Source organism: Pinus tabuliformis, chromosome J, assembly GCF_031772625.1.
Source record: "Pinus tabuliformis cultivar Carrire ecotype Pingquan chromosome J, CPIR1, whole genome shotgun sequence".
In the NCBI taxonomy this organism is placed as follows: Eukaryota; Viridiplantae; Streptophyta; class Pinopsida; order Pinales; family Pinaceae; genus Pinus; species Pinus tabuliformis.
The window spans coordinates 1,206,656,137-1,206,674,648 of NC_142295.1; the positions used below are offsets into that span (position 1 = coordinate 1,206,656,137).

The 18,512-nt window shown below is 44.2% G+C and overlaps 1 protein-coding gene across 2 annotated transcripts in view; it reads right to left on the minus strand.

Annotated features, from left to right (window-relative positions):
- The window catches only part of LOC149231468 (agamous-like MADS-box protein AGL11), a 454,736-nt gene that overhangs the window by 146,180 nt on the left and 290,044 nt on the right, over nt 1–18,512 (minus strand). For both annotated transcript variants that reach the window (XM_089376313.1, XM_089376312.1), the window contains exons 3-5: nt 17,741–17,803; nt 17,532–17,630; nt 17,388–17,429 (exon numbers count right to left, since the gene is read on the minus strand). In XM_089376313.1, coding sequence (XP_089232439.1) covers nt 17,388–17,429; nt 17,532–17,630; nt 17,741–17,803 — 204 coding nt within the window. The remainder of the gene's footprint in view (nt 1–17,387; nt 17,430–17,531; nt 17,631–17,740; nt 17,804–18,512) is intronic.

An 18,512-nucleotide genomic window follows, 5' to 3' on the forward strand; every position in this document is an offset into this window, starting at 1 on the left:
TTTATCGCATCTATATCGCCTCTTAATCCATCTCTGGTTTGAATGTTTGGCGGTGGGACATCACTTTAGATAAGAACCTCGAGCCGATAACCATAGAGAGAGTCTTTCTTCGAGCAAAGCCAAGGCCAAGGATATAAGTAAGTGAGTGCATAAAGAGACAACACCTTCAGATCTTGAAATAATCTCTAATGAATCATTAGTAAGCGAGCGAGATTGATTAGAGGTAAGGTCCTGACTATGTCGGTCAAAGGTCAAGCCCAAGTAAGTCTTTTGCTTCTTACTGTACAAAGTGTACTTTGAAGTTCAGTAATGACTGACTTCGGTAGCGAGAAATGGAGTAAAGAAGTGCCAATGCCAGGTCTTGACAAATCCCTTCCACGAATGTTCTTACATCCATCTTGAGTGGCCGAAACGTCCCATAACAAATCCCAAGAAAGAGAGTTAGTTGCTCCTTTCCCTAACTCCGTTCGGGTTCCTGAGCAGCCACATTCTGCTGGCTTGTAGGAGTAGCTTCACCCGTGATATGCATGCGGCATCGCTTCAGCCAAGGAGCTACTCGGCCAGAGTATTATAGACTGGGTGGGCAAAGGAAGAACGCCCGCCTTCCAGTTGGGATATTTTCTCATTGGGGATTGGAGCGGTACACCTAACCATGGCTGACCTACCAATGGCTCATGCAATCTGACTGTCTATAGAAGATAAGAGGATTGCTTCGGATCAATCAGCAAGTGGTATCATTCCCGACATTCCCTTCCCAGAGGGGTCCCTTCCTTCCCTTCACTCCTTGAACAGATCCCTGAAAGAGGGGAAGGAATGAAAGAATCCTCGGGAGGGAAGGAAATGACTGTGTGGCTTGATCTTTGGTATGAAGTGGTGAATTAGATTCTACAGACAGACAGTGAGGGGAGATGGATAAGGATCCCCACAATGGCTATCCACACCAGTAAATAGATAGGAGCTACTCTTTTCCAACCAAGCGCTAGATCAGATCGACATCAAATGAGATAGATCGCGCTTGCTTCTTGGTTGGTTAGGCATGTTATTACCATGAAAGAGAGATAGAAGGAAGTGGGTGTTGGTAGCAAAAGTAAAAACATGAATCCAGTGGGCTTTCCTAGGTGCTCCCTCCCTCCATGCAATAAGGCACGCACGGTATGGGAAGGAAGATATGGTGCAACGGGAAAGGTAAGTACAATAGGTAGGTGAAGGAGTACACTTTGAATCACTGGTTGAAGACACGGGCTTGCCGCCAATATACAGAGCAGCGTTGCTAAAGCTTGCCCAGAGAGCTATTTAATGATGGCCAACATCTCCCGAGAGATAGGGTCCAACGGACAACAACAAACAGACATCATCATCTCCCAGGGTGGTCCAACGGATGAATGATAGCCTATGGCGGGCTTATTGAGCTTGCTGCAGAGATCGTGTGATGAGACAATGAATGGCTGGATTTCACCAATGAACTAGTGCTGCTTGATTGATAACGACTAAAGCTTATGAGTAGTGCTGTTGGGTCAACTAAGAAGTAAGCTGCTTGATGAGCCAGTTAGACAATAGATAGACGTGGTGCTAGAGAGAATTGCCTAGCACTTGAGGCAAGGGGCAAAAAGACTATGTGCAGTTTTCAACGACTATGTGTGGCAATCCTGGGACAGACAGGGCTATTGCAGTGAATGATTACTATGCGCAACGAAGATGTGCTACGACTAAGTTAGTTGCTATATGGGTGGGGGTTTCAAACCAGTTAGCTGCGATGGATAAGTCTACGACGGATATACAACAGTTACATACGTCGATAGATCTTTGGAAAATCATACGCAACAGACAGTGGCTATACAAACCGTTCACCATAGGCCTAGAACTAAAAGACCACCAAGTACACCAAGTACAACAACACCTACGACAATAGACCAGACCTCAGGAAGGGGCTAGAGCTAGTATTCGAGAGAGGCTAGATAGACCCAAGGAAAAGGGACTAGGTTGAGCCATTCAGGGAGAGATATAGACATCCCGGGAGGTGAGGTAGAGCCATTCCAAAAATTCCATTGCACCCAAGTCGCCACCAGACGGGAGAGATTGAGCCAATAAGCTCTTAACATATGAGCATATTGTTGCTTGAGTTCTACCTAGCTTACAAAAACCAAGAAGTCGTCTATCTGTCTATCTGTAAGTGTATCTCTATCTCTCTATCTCTCAGTGTGTGGGTAGCTGGCTGATGGACAAACTTTGAACCAAGAATCGTATTGGTTGGATAAAGTAATTGGTGAAGTCATAACATAAGTAATAAGAAGTGGCAATGTAGCTACAAACTCTGGAAGCACAAATATAAAAAACTAACAAAACTCTGTAAGCACGACACGAATATGGAAAAACTCTGAAGCAATAATCGTATTGGCTGGATAAAAGACTGAGTAAAGGTTCTAACATAAGTAATAATAAGTCCGAATGTGGTTGGCTTATCTGTAGGTTTTAACCCTGTACAGAAATTACCTGCATACGAATTCTTAAACAAAGAAAATAAACAATGCGAGAGCATAACCCATAAAACACATATGCATAGAGATTTTTCCCTGGATCCCAAAACCGGGACTACCAGCTTGATTTTTCATTATGTTCCTTTCAATGTTACAATACATATTTATACATGCCGAAGCATCCAATACCATGGACCAAAAAACCATCGCGTCCAATACCATGTGCGAAAATCATGCATAAAACCATAGGTAGGTTCGCCCAACCTAATATAGGGTCCAAAAAAAAAATTTCCCGGGGCGCTGCCCCGGACCCCGTAGAGGGGGGCTACCCGCCCCCCTCAAACCCCCCGGATAGGGGGGGCTGCCGCCCCCCCTGTGACCCCCCCGCTGCGCAATCGGCGCAACGAAGGGGGGCTTCCGCCCCCCTCTAACCCCCCGTTTAACTACGTAGGTTAGTCGTGGAAAGAATATAACACAACCCAACAATCTCCCACTCGTTGTTTTCTTTCCACAGGAGAGCTTAGTCATTTTTCCAGCCATGAAACACCCATTGTTTCTCTACACCAAGAGAACTTCTCAGAGCTCACAGATTTTGTCAATGCATCTGCAGTATTCTTCAAAGTGTCCACCTTTACCAGCAACACCTTTTTGTCTTCTATCATATCCCTCACAAAGTGATACTGAACATCAATGTGCTTTGTCTTTGAATGATAAGCAGGGTTCTTTGCCAAGAAAATTGCACTTTGCCTGTCACATTCTATTCTTATAGCTCCCTGTACTAACCCGATACTTGAACACAATCTCTGCAACCAAACTTCTTCCTTGCTTGCATGAGTGGCTGCCATGTATTCTGCCTCTGTAGTTGATAGTGCCACTACAGATTGTTTCTTACTCATCCAATTGACTGCACCTCCAAATAGGTTAAACACATACCCACTTGTAGATCTTCTCTGATCCAGATCTCCAGCCCAGTCTGCATCAACAAAACCATGAATATCGAACACTCTGTCCAATCATGGTCTTCCTTGGTAGCACAAACCATAATCACTAGTGCCACGCAAATACCTGAAAACCCGCTTCACTGATGTCCAGTGCTCCTTCCCTGGTTTTGACATAAACCTGCTCAATACTCCCACTGCATGTGCAATGTCTGGTCTAGTACAGACCATTGCATACATCAGGCTACCGACTGCACTTGCATATGGAACACGGGACATGTCCTCTTCCTCTTCTTGTGTCTTGGGACACTGTTCAGCAGATAACCTCACACCTACAGGAATAGGAACCTTCACTGGTTTACTATCCTGCATATTAAACCTCTGCAATATTGTCTCGACATACTTCCTCTGGTTTAACCAGAGCTTCCTCTTTGCCCGATCTCTTTTAATTTCCATGCCCAAAATATAGTTTGCAGCACCAAGATCTTTCATGTCAAATTTGGAGGACAATTGGGTCTTCAAATCCTAATTAATTTCTTTGTCATTTCCAACCAGCAACATATCATCCACATACAAGACCGGATAAACAACATGGTCACCAATTAATTTAAAGTACACACAATGATCTGCTTTGCTTCTGGTGAAGCCAAGTCCCCGTATAAATGTATCAAATTTCTGATACCACATCCTTGGTGACTGTTTTAACCCATACAGAGACTTCTTTAACTTGCATACCAGTTCTTTCTTACCCTTCACCGCAAAGCCTTCAGGTTGCCTCATGTAGATTTCCTCTTCCAAATCCCCATGAAGAAATGATGTCTTCACATCCATCTGTTCTACCTCAAAATCAAAAGCAGCAGCAACAGATAAAAGTAATCTAATAGAAGCTACCTTGGCAACAGGAGAAAAAATATCACCAAAATCAATTCCCGGCACCTGGGAATAACCTTTTTCTACCAACCGAGCTTTGTATTTCTCCACCTTTCCTTCTGCATTAGTCTTCTTCTTGAACACCCATTTGCTGCCAATGGGTTTCCTTCCAGCCGGCAACTCTACCAGATCCCAAGCCTCATTTTTGTGCAAAGATGCCATTTCATCAACCATGGCCTCTTTCCAGAGTTTTCCATCCTCTGAATCCACTGCTTCCTTCACAGTTCTGGGATCATCATCAGTAACAGACAAAGCAAAATTTGAACTGAAAGCAGATGGACTATACCTTTCTGGCTGCCTTCTTTCTCGACCTGATCTTCTCACAGCCGGAGTTTGTGGCTCTTCATCTTCTGATTCCTCCTCTGCTGCAGAGTCTGATTCTTCCTCCTTTGACTCAAACTCTATCTTCTCAGGTTCCTTTGGTTGGACTTCATGTTGAATAACATCTTTTACCTCTCTGAACACCACATCTCGGTTGTACACAACCTTCCGTGTGACTGGGTTCCAAAGCTTATAACCCTTTAAACCATCCTTATACCCAATAAAGATGCACTTTTCAGATTTACTATCCAACTTGGTTCGTTTCTCCTTTGGAACATGTACATATGCATCACATCCAAATACCCTCAGATGTGAAAGAGAGGGTTTCTTACCAGTCCATACTTCTTGTGGAGTCTTATCCTCCAACGCTGATGAGGGTGATCTGTTGATCAGGTAACGTGTAGTATCCACCGCCTCTGCCCAGAATTCCTGTCCTAACCCGGCACCACTGAGCATGCTTCTTGCCCTTTCCATCAACGTCTTGTTCATTCTTTCTACGACTCCATTTTGCTGAGGTGTATATGGAGTAGTCTTCTGCCTTGCTATACCACACTTCTTACAAAATTCTTCAAATTCCTTGCTGCAAAATTCTCCACCATTATCTGTCCTCAGCACCTTTATCTTCTTCTCTGTCTGATTTTCCACCAGAGCCTTAAATTCTTTAAACCTGTCAAAGACTTCAGATTTCTTCTTAAGGAAATATATCCATGTATTCCTTGAGAAGTCATCTATGAATGATACATAGTACATAGACTTACCCAGTGATGGAACCTTCACAGGTCCAAACACATCACTGTGCACAAGCTCTAATATCTGTTTCGTCCTCTTACCACCAGAGGGGAAACTCACTCGATTTTGCTTCCCATACACACAATTTTCACAGAAATCAAAATCCAGAGAGCTATCATTCATACCTTCTACCATACCTTTACCATGAAGTATTCGAAGGCCCTTCTCTCCAATATGTCCAAGCCTTTGATGCCACAACATGGTCTTCTCTCCAGAGACCACTAGATTTTCTACTCAATTTTCAGAAACCATAGAACTATTGCACCCATCAACAACAGTGCTACCTTGCAGCTTGTACAGAGTTCCAATCCGAACTCCCCGCATCAATATCAGTGCTCCTCGAACCATCTTGCAGGTATCTTTCTCGAACACCGTCTTTACACCTGCATCATCCAACTTGCTTACAGAAATCAGATTTCTGGCCAATGCAGGAATATGTAGAACACCCAGAAGTGTTCTAACCCTTCCACCTTGCAACTTCAACTTTACTTTTCCAGACCAATGATTCTAGCCTTCCTATCATCTCCTAAGAAGACATCACCACCATCGTATTTCTCATACTCGCAGAACCACTCTCTATGGGGAGTGAAGTGAAAGGATGCACCTGAGTCAATCAACCATGCCTCATGATCTACATGTATACTTGAAGAAGCCAAGTACACATCCCCACCTTCATCTGAGGTGGTTTTCGCCTCTGCAGAAGGCGCATCATCAGATCCCTTTCCTTTATCAGGAGCTTTAGATTTACAATCCCTTCTGAAGTGCCCTTCCTTTCCGCATTTCCAGCACACCACCTTTGTAGGTTTTCCTGGAGATTTAGATCTCCCTCTAGATTTAGATCTCCCACTCGATGACTTATTTTTGTTTATGTTCTGGGACCGTCCTCGTACAGACAAGGCATCACCATTCTGGTTGTCCATATTCTTCCGTCTCATCTCCTCCGTCAGCAAGGCTGAGACTATTTCATCAAACTGCAAAGCAGTTGCATTGCTACCTATTGCAATAACCAGACTATCCCACGAATCTGGTAGAGAACACAATAGACTGATGCACTTATCTTCATCTGAAATTTTAATATCAACATATAATAATTGACTTACCACAGTATTAAACGCATTCAGATCCTCTGTCACCGAGTCTCCATCTTTCATCCTCAGGTTATACAGCTTTTTCTGCAGGAACAGTTTATTCACCAGAGACTTAGATTGGTACAAAGTCCCTAACTTGACCCACAAAGCCTTTGCCGTATCTTCCCCTGATACATTCAGCAATACTGAATCTGAGACACACAATCGTATTGTGCTCTTTGCCTTCCGATCCAATTTCTTCCATTCTTCATCGGTCACTCCCGATGGTTTAGTACCCGGATCTACCGCGATCCACTGATCTTTATCGACCAATAGATCCTCCATCTTGAGTTTCCACAACTCAAAACTCTGACCATTGAACTTCTCAATCTCGATCTTTCCACTGCTCGCCATCTTCTTTCACCACCAAAATCGATCTCGCAGATCTCCCACTGAACAGGGTCTACCACAGGCCCGAGCGAAACCCCTCAGCAACAAAGGCGTCCCCTTGAAGCCAACACAGCTCTGATACCAAATGTAGGTTTTAACCCTGTACAGAAATTACCTGCATACAAATTCTTAAACAAAGAAAATAAACAATGCGAGAGCATAACCCATAAAACACATATGCACAGAGATTTTTCCCTGGATCCCAAAACCTGGACTACCATCTTGATTTTTCATTATGTTCCTTTCAATGTTACAATACATATTTATACATGCCGAAGCATCCAATACCATGGACCGAAAAACCATCGCGTCCAATACCATGTGTGAAAATCATGCACAAAACCATAGGTAGGTTCGCCCAACCTAATATAGGGTCCAAAAAAATTTTTTCCCGGGGCGCTGCCCCGGACCCCGTAGAGGGGGGCTACCCGCCCCCCTCAAACCCCCCAGACAGGGGGGCCTGCTGCCCCCCTCTAACCCCCCGTTTAACTACGTAGGTTAGTCGTGGAAAGAATATAACACAACCCAACATTATCGACCAACTCTGTAAGCACGACTGAGGCTCGATAAATAGATGAAGTAATAACATATCTAATACTAAGTACTAATGCTGTGTGTGTAGCTCTATGCTGAGTCGGACCGTACGTGAAATAGTCTTCCTTTAGTCAAAGTGGGCTGTAGTAATGGGTCTTTCAGTAGGTCCAACTGACAACTATCTGACTTGTAGGTTCGACCTTGTCAAACAGTCTGGGGGATGGCGTGAAGTAGCTTAAGGATGTCTATATCTCCTTTCCTAGTCGGAACAGTCTGAATATATCCCCTTCCCTAGTAAAGGCAGGATGTCGTGAAGTAGCTTAAGTCTGTACTGAACCTAGTCGGAACAGGAAGGATAAATCGCCTAGTCAAAACAGTAAGTCTATATCCCCTTCCCTTGTCTCCTCTCCTGTAATATAAATACGTAGGTTAAGCGATAATCCCAGCAGCGTGGGAATTGACCCACCTCCATGCAATAGGGGTCTGGTCCCCACCAGCAATATGTCTGTTGTGGCATGCATCGTATGAAAAGAAAAAGATCGTGTTCGTTCTTTGGCTAAGCTGGCCTGGGTCTTCGCAATCGCTTTGGATTAATCGTTCATAAGCAAAGTGGTATCTATCTGCCTGCAGTTCGTAAAAGGTAAACTGCAGCAGTAGGCCCCCAGATTGGTAGGTCTAAAGTAAAGCCAGCACACCCCCTTGCCCAGGTTGGCAGGTCTCCAGCAACCCTTGGCGGGATGTAACTCCAGAGATGTCTAGAGATGGCTAAATCTTAGCAATATCCGGATTGCTAGGGTTCCTGTGGGGGGGAAATAAGTGAAAATCTAACGAGCGCAAATGCCCTTTGATTGTAATCCGTCTGATTCGGATTCATATCTATCCGTTGATTCATTTTCTCCGGCCGGTGAAGAAAGATTGGCATTGGCGGGCAAGGCAGAGCAAAGCATGAATGGGATATATTTCAACCATAGTATGATATGGGGCATAGTATGATATGGGGATGGTGGGAAGGAGCATCATAAGACCGAGGAAAGAAGTGAGTTTTCCGGGATGCTTCAACGCACCGAGTCTTTATGGTTTACCTTCCCAGCCGGCAGAAAATGACTAGACTCCCCATTCAATCCACTGCTACCTCACCCGCGATAGAAGTATTATCTACGTACTACTTTTCTGGATGGGAGATCATACCAGTCCCTTTTCCTATAAGATTGACCTGTCATTTGAATTCCCAGATATTTTATAGACCCAGTATCCATCTCGAAACCTAGATACGCCCCGATCTGAGTGGAAATAGAAGTATTCTATAAGTCAATCGTTGATTTCTATAGGTCAATATGCAGGCCAGAATCCGATAAGAATCCGTTCAGGGCTTCTTTGAAGTAATGTGTTTCAGGTTTTGCCCGACCATGCTGAGTCATCTGCAAATCGAAGATGAGTGATGCTTTCTCAATTCCTAGTGAAAGAGATACCTGAGATAAGGCTTTCTTCCTTTCCCTTTTTGATTGTTCAATCCCTCGGCAGCTCAAATTCATAGTCCAGGTGGCGTTGCCCACCAAGTAAGAAAAGGTGGCCTTAATTGGGTAGTCAATTGATCTGCATGAATCTGGGCCTTGAACTGGTAATTTCACTCAATCTCCAACTCGATCTGTCGCTGGGTCGATAGGAACAATGAGCTATGGGCCTGGGCGAAGGTCAAGCGCTCTATTGCCTATAACTATGAAACATAATCGTTTCAGTTCCTCTGCTACTGACGGCTTAGATGCTTTCTCTGCTGCTAATGGTGCTAGGTGTTGGAACCAGGTCAACCGCAACTGAGGAATCGATTGGTTCAAACCGGTCCTGCTGCCTATTAGCCATAATACGTGTTTGCTCGCGTTTTGATAATTAGTGATACCCCAGCTCGTTTATCAGATCCAATTACAGTTTCATACGCAGGGGCATAAGAAGAGCAGAGCAGCCGGCGGAGCCAGCATCCGAGCGCGCAGCATCAAAGGCGGCGGAAAAAAGTGCATAGACAGTTTACTCTCCCCAGCCAACACACGAGCATATTGGGCGACCAAAAGCCCATCACGCTACAACCTACCAAACAAGATCAGATGAACAAGCTGGTCGGGATGTGAGTGAGGGATGGGACACCTACTCACCCCAATCAAAAGAGACTATTCCAACCAGCTCTCCAACCAGCCAGCCCAAATACAGCCTTTCACATATGGAAATGACATATATAATAGCATTGTCTGGTGTAATTGGAGAGGTGCCGTAAGGCCGCTCTCAATGGTGGGAGAGGCAGGTTCTTTATATACGTTACACCAGAAATGCCTCCCTCGGCTCCAAGCTCCACCGGTCGGGTCCACACTGACAAGGCATTCCTATTTGTATGAGCCTAGCTTGCTTGCTTGAATGCTGTACCTAACAGTCGGTCCCGTTCCCCTCCGCCCGTTAATAAGATTGCTTGCCAGCCCACCCCGGCAAGGGGGGCCTAACAGCAGATAGAAAGGAATCAAGCATGCAACGAGATCGAATTGATGAAAGCGGAAAGAAAGCCCTTTAGGAAGGATAGTGCATCGGCCCGGGAAACAGGATCTTGACTGCTGGCTCCAAAAGAAAGAAAGGAAGCAAGCTAAGTCAGTGGAGTCCGAAGGCCGGCTGTTAGCATGTGTGCCGGTTAGCTGCATTGAGAAGGGAAGATCTGTAGCAATGAAAGCAAAGGCAGAGGAACTTAGTTGGTATAGCATCTGTGTAAGCTTCTTTTGAATAAGATTGGCTTTCATTCAACTTTCATTCAAGCAGTGAGCGTACTCAATCCTCCAAGTGAGCGGCTTCCATATTTCAAGTAAGTCTTTCATTTCAAGCCAGTTATAGGCTCAAGGTCAAGCAAGTAGTTGAAGGGTTGGAACATGCATTCAAAGGTCATAGGAGGGACCCAGATAAATGCCTGATTTATAGTTTCTAATTCAAAATGAATTCAAATCCTATAAGCACGTACATAACCCCACTGAGCATGAAGACCACCAGAAGCAAGGCCATGCCCGAAGAAGAAGCCATAAGCAAGCCCACCTCTCAGATGAAGCCAGAGCCCAGCCAGAAGCCAACCCTCAGAACCAAGCCTTCAGCAAGACCCCAGCCTTAAGCCCTAAGCAGACCCATGAAGATTGAACCAAGCCCACCAATAAACAGGGGCCCAAGCAAGAGCCTAGCCAGAACCCGGGAAGCAGACCCAGCAAGCATCCCAAGCATCCAAGCAAGCATACCGACCCAGCATTCAGCATGAAGATCCCCTTCTTCCTCTTTAGGGCAATAAGAGGCCCTTCTATTGTAGGGTTATTGGAAAAAGTAGACCATTTGGATGTTAACATGATGACGCTTAGACAAGCCACTACTAGTCTTACTTCCTCTTCTAACCCATGATTTTCCCATGTGCCATCTGATCCAACTATGATCTCGACCACTACCTCACCTACTACCACAATAGGTACACCTTCCAACTCAATTGTACCTTCTTTCTTCATTCCTGTGACCCAGGCTATTAGGAACCTAGCCCAACCTAGTCGTTTGGCTAAGTCTTACTCCTTCGTAGAGGACTTGGCCAACACACGTGATAATATCTCTTTCCTATAGCTAATTCATCTCTCTCCCTCTTTAAGAGACCCATTTATAAATCACTTTGACTCTCTCCCTACTTTCTCCTTAGAGGCTTGACCTCTGGTGGTTGAACAAGATGAAGATGATACGAGACCGCAGTGAGACATTGCGGAAGGAGATGAGCAATGAAGGGAGTAACGAGTTCTAATGGAAGGACATAAATGAAGTTATGGTGATGAATCAAGTTATGGTTATGGCTCCGGTGAAGGATGGAAGCCTACACTAATGGAGGAGTTACACCCCCGATGGGGAATGAACGACTATCGGAAGGAAGGTAGAAAACAGAGGAGGTAGTCGTCTAATCCTCTAGCTGGACCGGTTTCAATTACTAAACTGTAGGAGAGACCGTCAGAGAACTCGATGCCCCACTCCTAATCGATGCCCCGAGAACAAAAAGGTAGGACAGCCGGCCTAGCTTTCTTCCATCCATCCTTTCTCCGCCGCTCCTTTATTTGTTACTCCTCCTCCGGCAGTTCGTTTAGCAACACCTTCCAGTTAGAGCCATCCAAAGTTAGTTAAGGAAGTCAGGTTCTGTCCAGTCGCAAGGAAGGAAGTCAGGTTACCCGGCAACTAATCTATACCCGGCAATGAGAAGTTGGATTGTTCGAGCTACCCTGGTGGCTGGTCTAACATTCGGGTTGTCTTTCCTGCTTTGGCCTAACGGTTATCAGTTGTCAGTTAGCTAGCCAGCTGGACCGAGGGTGGGTGGTGTATTAGCTCTTTTTTTTGATTGGCCGGAAGGAAGCCGATCGAGAGAAGCTGATCAATGGAGAGATTCTTTCTTTCATCATGAGGTGTCCTGTGGAGCCCGAATACAGTTGCGTATACTGATCTACGGGTACTGGCTTGCTACGGGTTATATATGAGGGACACCCTGTATTCCAGCGGGAACTACCGGTCAAGATATTTTGATTGGAAGGAGCGCTTTCCACCCTAGCATAGGCAATACTAGCACAGGCAACCCTATCATAAGTTATTGCAATCCTATCATCATAGTACATCTGTTCATGCATGGATATTTTGATTGGAACAGCCAGGGCAGGGAAACGATCATCGATCAGGGCAAGGAAACGATCGATCAGGGCAAGGATTGGATATTGAGATTGGGAAGGATGGGTAAGGCGCGAATCCTTCATCCCTACCATAAACCCACCTGGGGCTTATAAGGTAAGGGATAACCACTCATCCCATAGGTGGTGCTTCTAAGGTGTCTCATAGCAGTGCCAATTGACTAAGAATCCTAAAGGCAAGTATTCTAAACAAATGATATCCTGGCTGGCTTTCCTAAGTGGGTGAAACTATATACTGGATAGAATCTATTTCTTCTATACTGGTTAGCTCTTGGGGGTTAACCTATTGGATAGGGGTGGGTGAAACTATATACTGGGGAGTATAGATTTCTTGTTCTGGCTGGCTTTATATCCCATTCCCCTGGCTTTGGCTCCCATTCCCTCGGATGGCTATACCTTAGCCCGGCTGGCTTGCTTCACCTTCCCGAGTGAGGTAAGTTAGTGGCTCGTTCCTGACTGCGGACTGCTTACTTACACATTCCTAGAACGTTGCCTTACACGTTTCCTGGCTCACCCTCTTCCACGTTCTTACTTCCAACCTCTTCCAACCTAACCCTATTACTTTTACGTTACCTGGATGGTGATATTTACCATAATACCCCGGAGAACGGTCCTGCCCATCGTGACTCGGATGGCGGGATTTCCCAGTATTACCCAGCGATACTTCCCAGCGCTCCCTAGATACCGGGCCTTCCCACTGTGAATCGGATGGTGGTTCTGCCCATTGTGACTCAGATGGCGGGATTTCCCAGTATTATCCGGCTGTCTTTCCCATTGTTCCCCCGATTGATTGATCGAGCAATGGATCGAGTTATGGATTGATTGAGGGCTGGCGGGGATAAAGCTGCTGGTGGGTACTTGGAATGTTTATAGAGAGGAGTTAAGGGGGTGCTACCTATCATGTCAAACTGGGACTTCACTACCTGACCTGATGAATGGCTCAACCTCCCAGTCCAGAATGTATCTACCTCTCCTACCGGAATGATCTCTATCTCACCTCTCTCCCTGGCTCTAGCCCCACCAGCAGAATGTCTCTCTCTAGCCCCTCGCCGAATCTCTCCCTCCCTGACCTGAATGGCTGCTCTATATAGCCCCCCCTTCCCTGAGGTCTGGTCTATAGTCGTAGGTGTTGTTGTACTTGTTGGGCTTGGTGGTTAGCTCCTACACTTCGATTCAAATAGAAAGGGTGAAAGCATTGTGTTTGTGACAACGACTCATCCCCAGTCAAAAGTTTAAGCAATGAGGCCTTTGTTCAGTAAGAAAAACCCATCCTTCACTCCTCTCCCTCACTTGAGAGCCCTGCCGGGGGCATCCTCGGTGATGTCATTCTTTTTGTGCCTCAATGGAGCCTATACCCCTCGCCGAAGCTCGTTACTCTCAAATGAACAAGGGTGATAGGGGTAAGAAACACAATGCATCCACTTCCTGACCCTGGCCTTATAGGAACCTGTGTTCCATAGAGGTGAGCGAGGCTGCTGTAGGAACTCTGTGTTCCGCATATGTAAGTGAGGTAGGGATGAAAGTTTCACTTTCACTTTGTATGATGAAACGGGCGGGTATGATTGAACGGGTTCCTTGCCAATTGCATAGTCAAACTCTCTATAGCGTATGGCGGGTATACTCACTTCTTGGTGGACCTTGGCAGGTATCTTTACTTAGTGGACTTGGGCTTGTATTTTGTGACTGGTGATGGCTGAAGGTGAAAGGCTAAGGCCCTAGGTGAAAGGCCCTCGGTGGACTTGATGTTGAAGGCAGAAGGTTGGGTTTTTCTGGGCTGGTGGTCTAGGCTTCTGGCTTAAGGCTCCTTACTCGTGTGGCTCTTGGTTGTTCGATAAAGACCTAGGGACGTTCACCTCAAGCACACAGTGGAACCTGAAGAGAGAGGTTCGTAACACAGCGAATCCACGGTTAGTTACACCTGATTCAGTTCCACACCTAACTGCTTGCTGATCGATATCTCTTGTGCCTTACTGATATCTCGATTGATACCCGGATCTCTCTTTCGACCTTACAACGATGAACTTCATGGGGCTGGCTTCCTTCCTTGTCTTAAGCAGGGGAGAAATTAGCAGGGGAGAAATCGTTTCAATTGGCAGTAAGTGAAACTCCTATTATCTACTGAGCTAAGTCAGGTAAGCTAAGTCTAGAAGTATAAGTGGATATTTTATACCCCAGCCACTACTACTTAAGACTAATAGGAAAGGGAGCAGACAGGGGCTCAGAACACTGATGGAAGTCCAGGGAGGGTAAGTCGGTTCATTCTCTCTCGTCTGGTGGGAACGATGGGAAACATAGAAGCCATTCACTGCATGCCCCTAGCCCCACCACCACGATCTAGTAAACTCACTCTAGCAACACACGACTAGTAAACTCACTCTAGCAACACGTCTAGCCATCCTATTGTAGGTGGCGCATGGGGGAAAATATCCTATATCGGGTATGAGAATTTCCTCTCCTTATCAGTCGAGCCCCCTGTCGGGTCCTTGCACTAGGAAGCGCAAGACCCTCCGGACCTTCTCTTTCGCGTATGGCGCCAACTTGGTCACAATCGATATTATAATATCTACTAGCTATGATCGGCTATGCTCGGGGCTACGATCTATGGATCGCTATGTGAGGTGCTCTATGTGCAGGCGCTGTAGCCCCTAATGTTGCATATACGTAAGTGAGGTAGGACGTAGAGGGTAGAGGTGTCTATTATGTCCGCTGTAGGCAATGACCTCCTGGCTCTGATCAGCTAGGCCTCCTGGCAAGGACTTCTGGCTAGGCCTCTTGGAATGATCGGCTATTACATCCTCCTGTCTATGATCGGCTGATAGGACCTTCTGGCAAAGACCGCGCCTTGAGGCAATGACAACCGGTTACTAGCGGCTATAATCAAGGAGAACCGGCTATCAGCTATGACGCCTGGCTATTGACCGGCTGGCTGACCACAGGCTGCTCTCGGCTGACCTTCTGTAAATGATTGGCTATCGGAGACCCCCATCTATCTTAGGGGCTGTGACTCACTAACTAACTAACTCACTCACTCGGCCCCGTACCGCACCATGTCGCGTGAATGTGGACTTGCACGTGGACTTGGCAGCTTCCTTACAATGAAACGAAGCTAGCTAGGGGCATGCTTTGATTGAATGAATGGATTATGTTAGTGGCGTATTTTCACATACAGCACGGGACAGTACAACACACGGTACGGGGAAAGTACAAGGAGCAGAAGGAGTTTGATTGAATCAAAGGGAGAAGACACAGGCGGGTTGTAACCAACAGACTTAGTTGCGTGGAAGCTGCTGGAGAGATAGAAATTGAGATTGAGATTGAGATTGAGATTGATTGGATTGACAACATCTTCAGAGCGGGGTGGTGAAGAAATGAAAGAGGTGCAGTGACCCTTACAACCCTACCAGGCATTACGTGTCCCCACTGACCCGGACCTGGACAGATAGAGACACTGCCTTCGATCCTTAAATTCATACTCTTACCTCCATACTTACCCTTGAGCCTTAACAACCTTTCTCCTTGGGAACCTCAGACTTCACCTTGATCCCTCCATCCTTGGAAATCAGACGGACCTCAGCCTTACCCTCATCCATCACCTCTAAAGCCTCATACCTTTTCAATCAGACCCTTGCCCTCCTACCCTTTCCTTCCGCATTCAGTCCCCATTCTGACAGCCGCCACAGCCCTGTACGTGGGCCCCCGTAACACTATCCTGGACCAATCCCAGGATGATTCACATTATACAGACATGCATTATGTGTTACGACCGGTATCGGCTTACTGCTACGGCACACAGCAAGAGAACGGCACACTGCTAATGGTGGCGGCTAACGGCACAAGCACACACTAAGGCACTTGCAATACATTCAATTCCGTTACATCCAGAAACCACCATCCCGAGAATGTGAGTTAGGTGGGTGCAACAATTACCCTTACAACCGACGATACTACCTGACATGATGTGTTAACACTGACCGGTATCGGCTTACTGAACGGCCCTGCACTTAGACACTGCCTAGTTTCAGGTGGGGCGAACAAGACAAGAAAGAGCGGAAGGAAGTCAAGTTGTGGCCGAAAGATTATGTGGAGGCAGAGCAAACCAGAAGAAAGAGCTGAAGCGGAAGTGATGTGGCGGAAGAATTGAAGGAGTTTGAGTGAGGTGGGGGAATCCATCAATAGCGAATATCGAAGAAGAGACCTTGTCCATTCCACTCTGATGAATGAGGGAGATGAAAAGCCTCTATTATGCCTTAGCAGATCATGCTGCTATGGGCATATGTCATTATGCATGAATGAGATATGTCATGAATGAGATATGTCATTATGTATGTCATTATGCATTCATTCGTTATATACGTAATTACGCTTGAGCACTTAGCATGATTAGATCTGACCTGACATGATGCAAATGAGAGAGATCGATAATGAGAGAGATCGATTTGGTTCATTTCGACCAGTGATTCCAGTCATTCATTATATACGTAATTACGTCATTCGAGAACGGAATGACATATATAATTCATTCATGCATAATGTCCTCTTCATACATGTGTATATGCTACATGGTTAAGAATTTTTCCCTACATTAAAGCCTAGATAACAAAAGAATGCTACCATGGGCCAAGTCTTGAAAAAACTCCAAGATAACAAAAGAATGCTACCATGGGCCAAGTCTTGAAAAAACTCCATGAACTATTGATACTAAATAAAGGACCAAACTACTAATCTTGCTCATATTTTACCCACAAACGAACTAAATTTTAAGTACTATAATTGGATTTTGGAAAAATCTAACGAAGATGTTTAAAAAGGATAAAAGAGTATATTCCATGCGTTGCCTTTAACAAGTCTACGCCTTGCAATATCATTACCCTCCTACGATGCATTATTATTCAATAACGTAAGTTCTTTACGTAAGAACAAATTCATTTGATTCCTATAGACCTACATGTACCAGTACAAAGAGTAAGGTCTTATTACCTTTGGTTGTTGGAGTATTTAAGCCCCGCATATTCATTTCCTAATGAAAGATATACTCTTATTCAATGAAAATTTTATAAATAATTCAGTAGGTTTTTAAATGTGGACATCAAACATACAATGGACATAGCATTTTAGTGAAAATAATCATCCTCCTCAAATTTGAAAGAAGAAATTAGGAAATTCTAGATTTACCTTTTGTTCTAATAACTTGGAAATTTGTGAATGTATTCCCCTCTGCATAAAGAAAGAAAATTATTTCAAAGTAGAATTAGTAATATTTCGTTCAGACAAAAAGAACCAACATAATTAAAAATAATAAAATCTAATTTCATATACCTTTAGATGACGAATCCTTTTTACTCCAATCTGCAAATTCTTTTCAAGCCCTTGCAATTCTCTCATTGTTAATAGCTCCAGCTCTTCACCAGCCAAGTTCTTAATCGTAAAATAAAAGGTTAAACATAAATCAAAATAATTATGAATACTATAAAATTCAAAAGAATTGCTAAGATACTAAATGCCAATAAGTTGATATGTGATCTTACTTTTCCTTTTATTTCCAAGATGTTCAACCTCTCACGCAACTTCTGAAGTCTTGATTGATCAAACTGGAATTTTTTTTATTAGTCAATATATATAGCCATCCAAGCCAAAATTCATTAGAAGTAATATGTGAGTGCACCATCTTGAAATTATAAAAAACATTACATAAATCAACACATTTGGTCCTTCATCTAAACATCACTATTTTGTAATTCTTAAGATATTAATTTCATTTTGCATTGCTTTTAAAGTTACATAAGATGTCACAAAAAGATGGGAATATAAATATGCACTTATTAGTCCTACCAAGTAGGAATAACAGCAATCAGTGAATTTTCAAAGTTACATTGAAAAATTCTCTATGTTTCGTAAAAAAAAATATATTAATGTTAATCGTTAAAAAAAGAAAAAATCTTAAATTTCATATATTTAATCATTTATTCATTGAGACTAGTTAGAATGAATTTGGAAATGAACATCGGATGGTAAGATTCTAATTTGCAATTCAATATTTTTTTTTCCCAATATCAATTTTAGGGAGGGGCTAAGTGGTGGTGAATGAAATGAGATATATTTAAGCATAATGTATGATAAATATTTTTAGCTATTTGTAAAAGATAAACATTAATTTACAAATGTAAAATTTAAATGTTTCATGTTTAATTATCTAAACTAATTCATGATTTTTCATAAATGTTTTATTAGTTTACTAATGTGTTACTTAAATTACATTATATATGGGTATGTATACAATGATGCTTGTATATATTTAAG